The 16,616-nt window shown below is 40.4% G+C and overlaps 1 protein-coding gene across 3 annotated transcripts in view; it reads left to right on the top strand.

The window, feature by feature from the left end:
* The window catches only part of LOC106084651 (whirlin), a 255,495-nt gene that overhangs the window by 85,741 nt on the left and 153,138 nt on the right, over window positions 1-16,616 (top strand). For all 3 annotated transcript variants that reach the window (XM_059360094.1, XM_059360095.1, XM_013248507.2), the window contains exons 2-3: window positions 3,007-3,848; window positions 13,090-13,222. In XM_059360094.1, the coding sequence (XP_059216077.1) occupies window positions 3,018-3,848; window positions 13,090-13,222 (964 nt within the window). In that variant the 5' untranslated portion in view covers window positions 3,007-3,017. The remainder of the gene's footprint in view (window positions 1-3,006; window positions 3,849-13,089; window positions 13,223-16,616) is intronic.

The following is a 16,616-nucleotide window of genomic DNA, read 5'->3' as shown; positions in this document are numbered from 1 at the left end:
ACAATGAATGTACCATCAAAGAAGAATGTGTTTTTATACAGGAAAAAGTGTCCTTTCAATGTCGATTACGTGCATTGGGTACACTTGTAGCAAACAGAGATCATATGTTTCTGTTGTTTTTCTTTTTTTGCTCCTAGTAAAAAGTCTGCTGGTTATATAGCTCCTTATGGCTTTTTGTTGTATTGAGGCTGTTGTTGATTGTGATGGTGGAATGGGGTCTTGGAGACTGCTGCTGCTTCTGACTATTCTTTTTTTTTTTTGGCAATAATATCAAACGAAACGAAAAGAAGAACGATGTAAATCATATCAAAATGTAGATATGAATGGCATGCCATGAAGTGAATTGTAAAATGAATGTGTGAGAGTGATATGAATTAAGGCCTTGAATATTTTGTTTTAATATTTTTGTATTTTTTCTTGTTTATGTCATTTATGTTAACATTTTTTAATAAAGAAAACCAACAACCCCTACCCACCGCCTATCCAACCACCTACCTCCACCACACCCACAATGAACACATTCATATGGAATGACCTTTGGCTGTTGTGCTGTAAAACAATGCATGCTACTATGCATGCAAATGTAAACCAGAAATTCCCTACCTATGATGAAAATAGTTGCCTTTTTCTTGTGTGTTTATACAATGGCGATGATGATGATGATGCAAATGAGGATAATAATGGCTGCTGCTATGGCAGTCTGATATCAAAACCACACAAAAAAACTTTTGAAACCGCAACAACCTTTATTGAAGAAATGTCATAAAACAATATTTAAATCTTGGCACACGGCTGCATTCACCTAGCCACAGGGTGAAAATTCTTGGGGCTGGAATGTGAGATGGTTGAAATTAATAAATCAAAGAACAATGCCAGCAGCAAACAATTGTGAATCGATAATTTAATTTAAGATAAAGCTTTATGAAGAGTCCCTGAGTCAGTATTTTTTAATGAGACTTTATAAAAAAAAATAAAATAAAACCAAAGCATATTCGATAAATAAGAACGATAACAAGTTAAAAGGCATTAAGTTCTGCCAGGCCGAACTTTGGATACCCACCACCTCGGGTGGTGGTCATAATCTGATGACATATGCATTATTTATGCACCCATAGCAGCTATACCGAAATATGGTCCGATATGAGGGGTCCAAGCAACTCACTGTAACGGCGAAAATTTTCTTGGCTCAACACATAAATCGGCAGATCGCTTTAACCGAACTCGGCACGGTTAAATCGGGGCAAAAATACGACTTTATGAATAAAGATTTTTTATCGGGAGATATTAAAGGTATTAAAGGTGCTTAATTAAGATATAGACCATCTTTGAACTTTAGACTGTATAGTGATTTCAACAATAGACGGACACCCCCTCCAGACGGCATAGAAATCGTATCATATGCGAACGATTGTACGATCATGGCATCAGACCCCCAACCATTGTTGACATCTGCGATAGGTTGAACGTCTACCTCAACGAACTTGTCTCATACTTCGCTACAAGAAATATGAAGATATCCGCCACCAAATCTTCAGCCCATTGTTCACTACAAATGCGCGTGAGATGAATGCCAAGCTGACTGCAATGGAGAAATCATTCCGATTATCAAGTCTCCCAAAATACTTGGCGTCACATTTGACAGCTCTTACACATTCTCCCCACATGCCATAGCTATTTACGATAAAGTCAAAAGTAGAAACAAGGTCCTCAAGTCACTTGCCGCCAACATTTGGGTTGCAGACAAAGAAACCTTGTTGACCACGTACAAAGCAATGGGCCGGCCTTTGTTATGCAGCGCCAGTGTGGTTTCGTCAGCTTTGTGACACGCAGTGGAACAATATTCCGCCCTCCGAACTGCGACAGGCTGTCTCCTCAGTTCTCATGTGGACCACCTCCATCAGGAGACAAAGATCCTACCAGTGCGAAGACATAACTACATGCCGTTTAAGCAATACCTTTTGGGCTGTTATCGCAGAGACCATCCAAATCATCATCTTGTGCGTAGATATCCACCGCCCCGAAGCCTTAAGGTAGACCTACATGATCTAGAGCTTGAGATTGAGCGCTACAAGAGAAAACCTCTAGACGAAGCGGGTCTAGACAACATTCTAGCACACACGGTAGCAGATGCGGTAAATTCCTACCGGGTGAATGTAGTCCTTGGAGAACGACCGCCTCCCATTGCACCTGAAGAAATTTACCTCCACCGGCAAACCAGAGTAGTTCTAGCTCAATTACGTTCCGGCAGATGCAGCCGCCTCAACTCCTACAGAGCGAGGATTGATGCCGACGTGCAAGATGTATGTCCCGATTGTGATCAGGGACCACACAATACATGTCACCTGTTTTACTGCCTAGCCAGACCCACTCGACTCAGACCCAGATCCCTCTGGACGCACCCTATCTTAGTGGTACAGTTCCTGGATATTGACACTCAACAGAATCAAACAGACGAAAATTGGAATACAACAAACTGCTACAACAACAATAACGGAATGAGATGCCTAGATCGTCTATATAACGATGATCTAGTACTTTATAGCGTTGAAAGTGTGTACTTTGATGTGTTGCAAATGGAATGGCAAAATGGTGAAGCCTTCGGTGATGGATATGAAAAAGATATAAAACATTTTTGGCTAGTTGAACATTTGAACAGGTTTGGTAGAATTTTTCCTTAATTTTGGTAGGAAATAATTTTCTTGAGTGGCAACACTGATCAATATATAGTCTGATGAAGCCAATTTTCGAACTATTTTTAATGACTGTAGCGTAAATTTATCAGACAGACGGGCGGACGGACATGGCCAGAACGTCTTAGGTTTTTACGACGATCAAGAATATATATGGATATTTCGATGTGTTGCAAACGTTATAATGAAAAATTAATCCTTCGGTGGTGTGTATAAAAAATTAATTTTATTATAAAAAGAAAGAATAATTCCATCTTTAAACTGAACCTGTTAAATTCCTTAATTTGATTTGTTTTTTTTTTTTTTAATTTTCCAGCCTGACTTGTAATGCGCCTTGGGGGTGGTTTACCATACGACGGAGACCCCCCGACAATGAGCGCTGCTGGCAACGACTATGCCGAATTATGCGATCTTGGACCTACGCGATGGAGTTCGCGTGGCTACTATCATGTACCACCACCTGCGGCGCACAGTTCATCACTACATCCTAGCATATTGCAAACATCCACCCAATCGTCATCCAGTGTACCAACGGGTGGCTCAGCCGGTCTCACAGCCCATCATCTGCGTGTTGCACCGCCCACGAGTAGTTACGAAGCTGAAGATATTGCCGCAGCATACGGTATGACCACACCGCCACCCGGCATAACCGACCTACCAAATAGTTACGCAGTTAATTCCCGTATCGGCAATAGTACAAGTTCGCTGCGTACCGGCCCCTCAGCGGCGGCGGCAGCAGTTGGCGCAGGCACAGGACGTTCAGGTTTATATTATTCACCGCCCGGAACATCGTATACGATCATTGAACGACCCCATTCGCCACACTACTATTACAATTCGGCGGGTGTGGCCACCAAGGGTGGTTCATTGCCGGGCCGTGGTTCTGCATATTTGTCCTCATCATCACCCTCGAATTATTTAAACAGTATGAGTGGGACATTGCCTACCTCAACTGCTGCAAGACATGCAATGAATTCCGCTTCGGCCATGGCCAATGGCAATAAGAAACGGCCCATATCACCGGAGCAGGTACTGCGCATGTTTGGCGCTACCCAATCGTCTTCAGTTCCTACTAGCAGTTATCATTATAGTAATGGTACAAGAGATCGCACCGGTCGTCGCAGTCCCGCCAGCAGTCCACCATCAACAACGCATCAGGTAAGTCAAGTAAAAATCTTTAAAGAAATTTAAATGTATACAAAATAAATTTAATTGAAGGGTATAATTTTATTCTACATACCAAACTTCTGTCAAACCTGCAACCATTCAAACTTCTAAGCACCTAACAAGGATAATCGAGAAACCGGTTTATATGGGAGCTAAATATATGAGGTTATAGATCAGTTGTTAAAAGTCATAACAGAACACTACATGCCAAATGTCAGCCAAACCGGACGAAAATCATGACTCCCACGGGCACAAGAAGTCAAATAGGGAGATCGGTTACAAACCAATTTAGACCGTACTTCTCACAATTGTTAGGAATCGTAAGAGAACACTGCATGCAAAATTTTAGCTTAACCGGACGAAAATGTTTGCTTCCAGGGGCTCAAGAAGTCAAATCAGAAGATCGAGTTGTATAGGAGCTCTATCAGGTTATAGACCGATTTGAACCGTACTTGGCACAGTTGTTGGAAATTATACCAGAACATTAAGGGCAAAATTTTTGTCTTATCGGACAAATATTATGACTTCCAGGGGCTCAAGATCGGGAAATCAGTTCATATGGGAGCTATATTCCAATCTGTATCAATATGGCCAATTTTCCATACCCAACGACCTACGTCAATAGTTAGTATTCGTGCAAAATTTAAATCGACTACCCTTACGCGTTCGACCGCTATCGTGATTTCGAAAGACGGAAGGACGGACTTGGCTAGATAGACTCAAACTGTCGAGACGATCAAAAATATCTATACTTTATGGGGTCTTAGATCAATATTTCAAGGTATTACAAACGGAATGACTTGATTAGTATACCCCATACAGTTCACCACCAATACTGAGCAGTCCTCTCAAATGAGAAACTCTGCGGCTCCTGTTGTTGTAAACAGTAATTGAGGTCCAACAAATAATAACAACAACGCTACTATACAAAGCGGCGGAAAACAGTAGCCCTTGTCTAAAATTCTAATGAAAGTTGACTTTGCAAGAGAGCTCATACATATATACACTCAACTTCTAGCATCTTGCATTATAGAAGGCCTAAAATACAGCATTTGGTCAGCCAATGAAAATGCCACTACTCATTCCACGACAACTTCTCAGAATACGGCTAAATGAATGAGATGCAATATATTTGTCTCTTTATCCCACTGTGGTTAAGGGTATTTTAACTTTGTGCATTTGTTTTTTTACAAGCGGAAGAGCTAGACCCCCATTGCTAGGCTTATGATCACTTCCTGATTCGATTTAGCTATGTCCGTTTGTCGAAATCACGGTAGCGTTCGAACAAATAAAGAAATTTTCCGCTTGAAATTTTTCACCGATACTTCTTATCAACGTAAGTCGTTGGGGATTGAAAATATGCCATATCGGTTCAATTTGAATATAGGCCCCATATAAACCGATCCCAATTTTTGACATATTGAGCCCCTAAAGGCCTTAATTTTCATCCGATTTGTCTGAAATTTGCCATAAGTACTTCTGTTTTGACTTCCAACATCTGTGCCATGTATGATCCGAATCGGTCTAAGTACAGATATAGTACACATACTGTCTGACCCGCGGATTTGACTTCTTGAGCACCTAGAAGCCTCAACTTTCATCTGATTTGGCTGAAGACTTCCAACCTCTGTGCCAAGCATGTTAAGACTTCAAGCCTCTATGCCAAGTATGATCTGATGATGATCTCTAGACTGATATAATCCCCCTTAAATATCGATGCCCCGAAATGACTTCTTGATAGTTGCAAAATAATTTAAATACGAACCGTATGAGTAAATGTAAAATTTTAGAGGAATCCATGAAATATCTCTGTTTGTTTTTTTCTTACAAAATTTTCCGCTTAAATATCGTTTCCAGAAAATTTTAATTTCTTCCCTATTTTTGTGTTTACACATTCTTACCTCTGTCTTTCATTCCAAAAATAGGGGAACAATTTGCAAATTTACTGAAAGCGAAAATTCAAATTGAATTTTTCTGATGAATTTCATAGAAATAAATATAACTCCCTTTCATATATGTTCGTCATATTTTGGGTAATTTGCAATAATTTTGTCATATGTCAACCATAGTTGTTACAAGTTGAACACATTTGCCCCAAAATTGATACGGATAGTTTAATAACCCATCTGAAAACATCCGCCAAAGTCCATCAAAATTGGTTCTGAATTGGATATAGCTCCCACATTGTATTTCTAGGGTAGGTGAAAGGTATTATACAGTCGGCACCGCCCGACTTTTGCCCTTCCTTACTGGTTTTATTCAATCTCACCGTGTTTCGTTCGATAACGACTTCATTTTGTGTCAAAGTTGCAAAAAAGAAGCAATGATTTTTAGATTCTTCTTAAAAATACAAATAAACTATAATGCTTTCCATGAATTGAGCACAAACAGCATATGTTTTTACAAACTAATTTTGAATATTAAAAAATTAATTTTTGAAGTTAACATTAAGCTCATTTATAATTTTTTTTTTACACCCACCACCGATGGATAGGGGTATATTCATTTTGTCATTCCGTTTGCAGAACATCGAAGGATATATTCTTGATCGTCATGACATTTTAAGTCGATCTAGCCATGTCCGTCCGTCTGTCTGTCTGTCGAAAGCACGCTGTCTTTCGGAAGAGTAAAGCTAGGCGTAGTGTAGGTTGGGATTATAAATGGGCCATATTGGTCCATGTTTTGATATAGCTGCCACATAAACCGATCTTGGATCCTGACTTCTTGAGCCTCTAGAGGGCGCAAATCTTAACCGATTTGGTTGAAATTCGGCATGACGTATTTTGCTATGACTTTCAACAAATGTGCTAAGTATGGTGGAAATCAGTTCATAATCGTATATAGCTGCCATATAAACCGATCAGGGATCTTGACTGCTTGAGCCTCTAGAGGGCGTAATTATTATCCGATTTGGCTGAAATTTTTGTACAACGGCTTCTCCCATAATCCACTATAAACCGATCTCCCTTTTTGTACTTCTTGCGCCTCTACAGTTAGCAATTCCTACCCAATTTGGCTGGAATTTGGCACGAAGTGTTTTGTTATGACTTTTAATGACTGTGCTAAATATGGTTTAAATCGGTCCATAACCTGATATAGCTATAATATAAATCGATTTGGGATCTTGATTTCTTGAGCATCTAGAGGTCACAATTATTATCCGATTTGGCTGAAATTTTGTACAACGACTTTTCTCATGAACATAGGTGTCAATTATGGTCTGAATCGGTCTATAACCTCATACAGTCTATAGCCGATCTCCCTATTTTACTTCTTGAGCCCATGAAAGGCGCAATTTTTATTCGAATAGGTCCAATATCTTAGAAATTCTTGCCTTAAAAGAGATACCGGGAAAAGAATTCGAAAAATGCGATCCATACTGGAGGGTATATAAGATTCGGTCCGGCCGATCTTAGCACGCTTTTACTTGTTTGTTTTTTCTTAATTGGCGATAACAGAACATTTGTTCCACTAGCCGAATGTAGAATGCCGTTCCAAGCGCCTCGATATTCTATGCTCATTCTAAAATCTGTGATCGAAGTTTCAAGGTGTCTCCCACCATTTGATCTTTCCGTCGGGCAATTGGTCTTCCCGGTTTACCTGCACCCCCGTGTTTGCCTTCAAAAGACTTCTTTGCTGGAGCTTCTTCATCCATTTGGGACAGTGAGTCGTGTTATTCTTTAATTTAGCCCAGACTACTTAACAGACAACGTCGTAAAAAAGCGGAAGTTTATTGGGATGCTCAAGGAATACAATAACAATAACAGAGCGGCAAAACGTGTCTTCTGGAAGCTTTTCTGCGAACAGGTCGATAGCGTTAGTGACGCCGCCAAGATAAAAAATTTTCTCTCAAAAACCCATGTCCAAACTGAAACTTTAGTAGACGACATGGGAGTGCGAGCAGAGACAACGGAGGACATGTTGAGGCTTTTGATGAAAACCCATTTTCTCCAGGATGCGAAGGGACTCACGGAGATAGGTTCATAATTACGCAATTCATGGTGAAGGAATCCTTGAGGAGCTTCAAACCATTGAAGTCACCCGGAGCTGTTGGAATATTTCCGGCGTTAGTATATGTAAGCCTAGGACTTACATATACTCCGAAAGCCTGGCAGGAGGCAAGAGTGGTGTTTACACTCAAGCCCAAGGCAAGGCAAGTTATGTGACATCAAAGGCCTACTGACCCATAAGCCTTACGTCCTCTCAACTCAAAACAATGGAACGTTTTGTGGACACCATGTTAAGAGTGGGACATCCAGCGAACTGCTCAAATACAAACAGCATGCCTATGTCAAGGGAAGGTCGGTGGAGACTGCCCTGCGCGAGGTTGTGCATAAATTAGAAGAATCCTTCGATGCCCAAAACGTACACATTGGCGGTACGCATTAACCTTGAGGGGGCTTTTAACAATGTGCGGACCGACACATTGATTGAATCCTTAGACCAGTACCGGGTCCTTAGAGACTCGATAAAGCATATGCTAAGGAACAGGTGGATAAATTGTGTGTCCCATGGCATAAATATAAGGGAGACAGTGGCACAGGGCACGCCATAGGGGAGCATTTTGTCGCAACTCCTATGAGTGACCACCATAAATGACCTATTACTGATGCTGACTGAGGAGGGGTTTGTACCCGTCTGCTACGCAGACGATGTTATAATACTTCTAAGGGGTAGCGATCCGAACGAACTATGCAGAAGGGCCGAAAGAGTCTTGCATATGGCGTATGACTGGCCAAGACCTAGAGGTCTCAATGTTAACCCAGAGAAGACTGAAATATGCCTGTTCATGAGGAAGACGAAGATGGGCCAATTTAAGGCACCACGTTTCCTCAATAAGACGAAATCGATATCTGACAAGGTCAAATACTTAGGTGTGATCTTGGACAGGAAAGTGAATTGGAAGCGTCACATTCAGGAGCGTTCTGAGATGGCTCACAGATGTTGGGTACTATGAAGACGGGCCGTAGGCTCGAAATGGGGTCTGAATCAGGGAAGAGTCCACTGGCTCCACAAAAGCGTGATTAGACCAATACTTATTTACGCCTCAGTAGTTTGGTGGACCGCTATGGAGAAAAAGTGCGACATAATCACCATGCAACAGGTTCAGAGAACATGTTGTCTTGGCATAGGCGGAGCGATGAGGACCACGCCCACTAGGGCACTGGAGACTATTCTTGATATCCGACCCATTGACATACAGATTAATTGTGAAGCAGCCACTGCAGCTATAAGACATAAGGCGATGCGAGAATGGATTGAGGATGGGAGCAACTCATACCATCGCGGTATAATCGAGGCGACGATAGGAAACCTGGAAGGAAGTGAAGAGGTTTCCGATCGGACACCTGAGTTTAACCTTGAGGTTGAGTGCGAGGCACTGCTGCCAGCGGCACAGTTTTGGATTGACGGAACCCTGGAATTGCCATTTGGAAAATCATGCTACACGGATGGATCAAAGCTAGACATTGAGAACCCAGGGACTGAGATTTGTTTTAGACTGCCTGACCATAATATGGTCGTGCAGGTGGAGATCAAGGCGATCACGGAATGTGTGAGGTGGTGTGCTGCTAACGCGAGGACGTCGAGTGTGAACATCTTTACCGGCAGTAAAATCACGAACAGTCTTGCAATGTAAGAACGAGATTAAAGCCTTCTCTCAGGATGGCAAAATCCGCATCGTTTAGGCGGCTGCCCATAACGGAGTAAGGGGAAATGAGAAGGCAGACGATTTGGCGGTGAAGGGCAGAGGACTGCCGTCAATAAACTTGGTTAACCCGAACCCTTTCGGGTCGATGCAGTCCGAGTGAAGGGAGTGGGCGACGAATGCACATGCAACATTGTGGAACACCGAAACGGTCGGTAGGACGGCGAAAATCCTATGGGGGGATACATATCGTAAGAAGACGAGGTTATTACTGAAAGGAGGAAGGAGGTTAGTATAGCTATTGGTATTATGACGGGACACATAGGACTACGAGCACACTTATGTAAAATCGGTGCTCAAGTGATAGCATGTGTAGGGCATGCCGGGAAGATGATGAGACGCTGGAGCATTTCCTTTGTCATTGCACGGCTTTCGCCTCTAACAGATAGTGGCACTAAGGTGCAGACACAATATCAGACATGAACCAACTTAGAGGAGTTGTATTGAAAACAATTAAGGATTTTGTACAAAGCACGGAATTCCTAACTTAAAATTTTCTTTTTAGAGGTAACTTTATAGTTTTTAGAGCTCCCAACAAGCCGATTACTGACTAAGGTGTATGTCCATAGTGGCGTGGGGTGGATTAATAACTGCACCCTCTCTTCAACCTAACCTCACCTAGTGTCTACTTTCCTAGGGGTATAAATGCATAGACACAAACCTTAACTATATTTTCTGTGGCGATATCAACGTTGGGCAGCGTAATTGCAATTGTTTAAGTGCTTTTAATTGGAGTAATATTCTACAATAAATGACCCAACCTCTTTGTATCCTTTTACCATTTCATTTCTAAATAGGCCTACTTATATACCTGCCTCTTCTAGGTGTAGTCACTCGACTCTTAAATTAATTCTTACGAATATGTCGCATTTCTTATCGAATCCTTTTTCCATAAATTACCTTTCTTTGGATCATCTTCCAGTCGGTTTCAAAATTTCTACTGCCGTTGTAGCTACTACTGCCTCTAAACTTGATTTTTATACCCTCCACCATAGGATGGGGGTATACTAATTTCATCATTCTGTTTATAACACCTCGAAATATGCGTCTAAGACCCCATAAAGTGTATATATTCTTGATCGTCATGCCATTTAAAGTCGATTTAACCATGTCCGTCCGTCCGTCCGTCTGTCGAAAGCATGATAAATTTCGAAAGAGTAAAGCCAGGCGCTTGAAATTTTGCACAAATACTTTTTATTAGTGAATGTTGGTTGGGATTGCAAACGGGCCAAATCGGTCCATGGTTTGATATAGCTGCCATATAAACCCATCTTGGGCCTTGACTTCTTGAGCCTCTAGAGAGCGCAATTCTTATCCAATTTGGCTGGAATTTTGCATGAGGTGATTTGCTGTCACTTCCAACAACTGTACTTAGTATGACGCAAATCGGTACATAACTTGATAAAGCTGCCATATACACCGATCTGGGATCTTGACTTATTGAGCCTCTAGAGGGCGCAATTCTCATTTGATTTGCCGAAATTTTGCATGAGGTGTTTTGTTATGACTTCCAACAACTGTGCTTAGTATGGCGCAAATCGGTATATTACCTTATATAGCTGCCATATAAACCGACTTCTTGAGTCTTTAGAGGGCGCAATTCTCATCCGAATTGGCAGAAATTTAGTGGAACGGCTTCTCCCATGACCTTTAACGTACGTGCCCAATATGGTCTGAATCGATCTATAGCCTGATACAGCTCGGGAGATCGGATTATATGGGTCCCCCGGTTTTGATTACATCGCAAATGTCGCCAGCATTAGCAGTGGATAACCACCACTGAAAATTTTTCTGATGTTATCACCAGGATTCGAACCCAGGCGTTCATCGTCATATGCGAACATTCTAACCTCTACGCTACAGTGGGCTTCTTATCTATTCCCTCGAAATATTCATCTAAGACCCCATAAAGTATATATATTTTTGAATCGTCTCGATATTCTGAGTCGATCTAGACATTCCCGTCCGTCATTCTGTCGCGTAAAGGTAGCCGCTTGAAATATTGCACAGACACCGTATATTAATGTTGGTCGTTGGGGATTGTAAATGGGCCATAACGGTTCAGATTTAGATAAAGCTCCCATATAAAGTGATCGCCCGATTTGACTTCTTAAGCCCATAGAAGCCGCAATTTTTGTCGGATTTGACTGAAATTTTGCACAAAAAGTTTTGTTATGACTTCCAACATCTGGGCCAAATTCCATCTAAATCAGTGTGTAACCTAATATAGCACCTATATAAACCGATCTCCCGATTTGACTTCTTTAGCGCCTGGCTGAAATTTTGCATGCGGGTCTCTGTTACGACTTCCTGCAACTATACCAAATAAGGTCCAAATCGGTCTATAAACTGATATAGCTCCCATGTAAACAGGTCTCTCGATCATCCCTGTTCGGTTCCTAGAAGCTTTAATTTTTGCTGGTTTGATAGATGTTTGGTATGTATAATAAAAGTATGTCCTTCAACAAAATTTGTTTTGCATAAATTTTTAGCAGAATCCATGGTGGTGGGTTCCCAAGATTCGGCCCGGCCGCACTTTGCACGCTTTTACTTTTTATTTTATTTTTTATACCCACCACCGAAGGATGGGGGTATATTCATTTTGTCATTCCGTTTGCAACACATCGAAATATCCATTTCCGACCCTATAAAGTATATATATTCTTGATCAGCGTAGAAATCTAAGACGATCTAGACATGTCCGTCCGTCTGTCCGTCTGCCTGTTGAAATCACGCTACAGCCTTTAAAAATAGAGATATTGAGCTGAAACTTTGCACAGATTCTTTTTTTGTCCATAAGCAGGTTAAATTCGAAGATGGGCTATATCGGACTATATCTTGATATAGCCCCCATATAGACCGATCGGCCGATTTAGGGTCTTAGGCCCATAAAAGCCACATTTATTAACCGATTTTGCTGAAATTTGGGGCAGTGAGTTGTGTTAGGCCCTTCGACATCCTCCGTCAATTTGGCTTAGATCGGTCTAGATTTGGATATAGCTGCCATATAGACCGATCCTCCGATTTGGGGTCTTAGGCCCATAAATCACGCATTTATAGTCCAATGTCGCCGAAATTTGGGACAGTGAATTAAATTAAGCCCCTTGACATACTTCTGCATTATCGCACTGATCGGTCTAGATTTGGATATAGTTGCCATATAGACCGATCTCTCGGTTTTAGGTTTTGGGGCCATAAAAAGCGCATTTATTGTCCGATGTTGCCGAAATTTGGGACAAAGAGTTAAGTTAAGCCCCTCCACATATTTCTGCTATGGGGCATAAGGTATGAGTTTTGCACCGGATTTTAACGGAAGGTGGTTTACATATATAACCGAGGTGATGGGTATCCAAAGTTCGGCCCGGCCGAACTTAACGACTTTTTACTTGTTTTTTTTTTTTTTGAGTTTATTGACAGGTATTTTCTGGGAAGCATTTATAGAATGATATTTTTAAAATGTTTTTCTTTTGGTCGTACAAAGCTACCATTTTTCTAACATCCTCAAAATCTGTTTCTTTTTTACAGATTTATCGAGAAAGAGACCGAGATCGCAGTATGACAAATATTCATGAATTAACGACACGTACTGTGACCATGTCACGTGATCAACAAATTGATCATGGATTTGGTATATGTGTTAAAGGAGGTAAAGACTCAGGTAAGTAAATGAAACCCTAAGAAAATATTTTAAAAAAAAATCTCAATCACCCCAAATTCCTTACCCTTTTGAAGTTCATATTCCATGACTTCGGCGACATTATCGCCAACAATTCACACAAAGCTCACAATTGAAGTGCACACAAAGTAGTTCATTTTCTATTCATTCAATTGTGTTGGCAAAATAGAAAAGAACTTTTATGAATCATCTCTCGCCACCTAGACCACCATAATGCTGAATAGAAGGTTTTTGAGAACGAAACGATGGCAGGGGTTTAGTGAAATTTTTGTAGCAGTGAAGTAGAATATTTAAGACTGCAGTGGAGTATTAAATATGAAATTCAATAGATTGGCTTATATGCAAGTGAAGCAACATTTGTTGCCACTAATCGAGTTCACGCCGTAATGCCCCACTGACAAGCAACCATTTCAGCCAATATCCATGGTATTACTATTTACCTTTGTTACTACCGCCATTGCTGTAGCAGGGTGGCTTTTCCCTGTTTTCTGTTACAATAAACAAAAATCAATAAGTCTTTTTTCATTCTGCGAGTAAGCACTTAATATCATAAATATTGTCGTACCGCCTCGACTGCCACTTTGGCTAACTACGAAGCAACTTTTTTTAAACGCTTAGTAACACATTCAGCTGTGCCATCCACACGGGAACGTAGCCAGGATTTTATTTTGGGAGGGAAGGGGGAAGCACTCCACAGTTTTCAACATCTAAAAATTGCCAAAATTCTACTTTTACTGTGAAATTGGCAAAGATACCACAATTTTTTTTATTGAAAATTGTGGTCGCTACTGGGAGAAGGGACTGATCCACCGGCGGCTACATTTGGTCATAAACTCATAGCTAAATTTTGTACTGCTTGCCTACACACTACTTATTGGGAGATATTAACCTTTAAAATCGTTAAAAAATGCGCTTGCCTTTGCGAATATCTTAGTTTTATAGTAGGGGTGTTTTATTTACCCATTAAGCGGATTTTCTCGATTAGCTTGGATGGAAAAATATGCTATTAGCTAAGCGGCTAATCTTATCGCCGCTTACTATTGCCGTTTATTAAAAGATATGGTGTCATCATTCAATTTCAATGACAAAACCAAAAGAAGAAGAAGGCAGAATTGCTTAGGATTTTAATCAAATCTACCGGACAAACAATACAATGGATTTGAATCAAATTCACAATGGCTTAGGGACCATAACATTGGGATATAATGATGTTAATAAAGCTGGGGACTTTAATTCCAATATTCTTATAGCTTCCAAATTGACGGACAATATGTTAGCACCATACCAATTCTAGAAACCCCACTCATTCTTCATCACCTGGTAATACCATATTGGATATGTTCTTTGTGCTAAGCCAAAGAAAATTAAATATAGTATTCAACAGCATTATTAGGTATGTATGTCTATGGTATAAGAAGGACTCAACATGCTTCTCACTTGGCTACTTCGCTTTATGGCTGTAGCTTCGACAATCTACTTAGAACTAGATCTTACATAAAATCATTTGGAAAAAAACACTTTAATACCTCTATGACAAATTAATATTTGCCCGATCTAGAGGGGCTGGGAAACTTGTCCCTTTTAGAATAAGGAGCTTAGTATCTGAACTGTAGCTTTATACGAGTACAATAAGAATACTCTTCCTCACAATATCCAAAACATCAGCAACGCGTAAATTCAAAAATAACAAGTAAAATCGTGCTAAGTTCGGCCGGGCCGAATCTTGGGAACCCCCCACCATATGGATTCTGCTAAAAATGTTTAGAAAATAAATTTAGTTGAAGGGCATTATTTTATTCTACATACCAAACTTCTGGCAAACCAGCAAATATTAAAGCTTCTACGAACCGAAAAAGGATGATCAAGCGACCGGTTTACAGTCCGTTCGTCTGTCGTAATCACTCTACAGCCTTCAAAAATTGAGATATTGAGCTGAAATTTGGCACAGATACGTCGTTTTGAAGCACGCTGGTTAAGTTCTTGAACGGGCCAAATCGAACCATATTTGGAAATAGCTGCTATATAGACCGATCTGCCGATAAAGGGTCTAATGCCCATAAATGCTTTATTTTGTCCGATTTCACTGACATTTAAAACAGTAAGTACCTTAAGGCTTCCCGATAACTGACTCAAATATGATTCAGGTCGGCCTATATTTAAACATAGCTGCCATATAGACCGATCTCCCGAAAAGGGTCTAAAGCCCGTAAAAGCTTTATTTATTACCTGATTTCGCGGAAATTTAAAACAGTGAGTTATTTTAAGCCTCCCGAAATCTGACCTAAATATGGTTTAGATCGTATTATATTTAGATATAGCTGCCATATAGACCAATCTCCCGATAAAGGGTCTGAAAACCATAACTGATTTATTTATTACCCGATTTCGCTGAAGTTTGAAACAGTGGGTTATGTTAAGCCGCCCTACATTTGACCTAAATATGGATTAGATCGGACTATATATAGTGAGTTGTTCTGAGCCTCCCGATATCCGACCATTATATGGTTCAGATCGGTTTTTATTTGGATATAGCTGCCAAAAAGACCAATGTTTTGTTCTATTGTACAAAATAGAATAGTGACATATAAATAAAATAGTGACATATATTGCACCACTCAATGTCCGTGCCGAACTTGGGTGCTTAAGTTATCCAGTTTTCACCGGATTGTGGCGACAGGAGGCTTTCATATATGTACCCGAGGTGGTGGGTATCCAAAGTTAGGCCCGGTCTCTATTTTGAATAAATACAATACTTCCTATTTTGAATAAATACAATACTTCCTATTGATGTAGGTCGCTGGGATTGCAAATAGGCCATATCGATTCCGATTTGGATATAGCCCCCATATAAACCTATTTGACTTCTTGAGCCCCTAGAAACCTCAATTCTCATCCGATTCGGCATAAATTTGGAATAAATACTTGAGTTATGACTTCTAATATCCATGCCAAGTATGAACCGAATCGGTCTATAAACAGATATAGTCCCTATAGAATTTGTCTTCTTGAGCCGTTAGAAGACTCAATTTTCATCTGATTTGGCTGAAATTCGGATCAAAGACTTGAGTTATTATTTCCGACATCCATGCCAGGTAAGATCCGAATCGGTATATAAACAGATAAAGCCCCCATATAAACCGATGATCGGATTTGTATTCTTGAGCCATTAGAAGCTTAAATTTTCATCCGATTAGGCATAAATTTGGAACAAAGTTTTGACTAATGACTTCCAATAACCATGCCAAATATGATCCGAATCGGTTTTTGAAAAGATATATCCTCATATAAACCTATACCCGGATTTGACTTCTTGAGCCCTTAGAATTTTTCATCTGACTTGGCTAAAATTTGAAATAAAAATTTGAATTATGACTTG

This window comes from Stomoxys calcitrans, chromosome 1 (genome assembly GCF_963082655.1).
Source record: "Stomoxys calcitrans chromosome 1, idStoCalc2.1, whole genome shotgun sequence".
Lineage (NCBI taxonomy): Eukaryota > Metazoa > Arthropoda > Insecta > Diptera > Muscidae > Stomoxys > Stomoxys calcitrans.
Note: the sequence above shows the minus strand (reverse complement) of the source record. Positions and strands in the feature narration are given on the sequence as shown.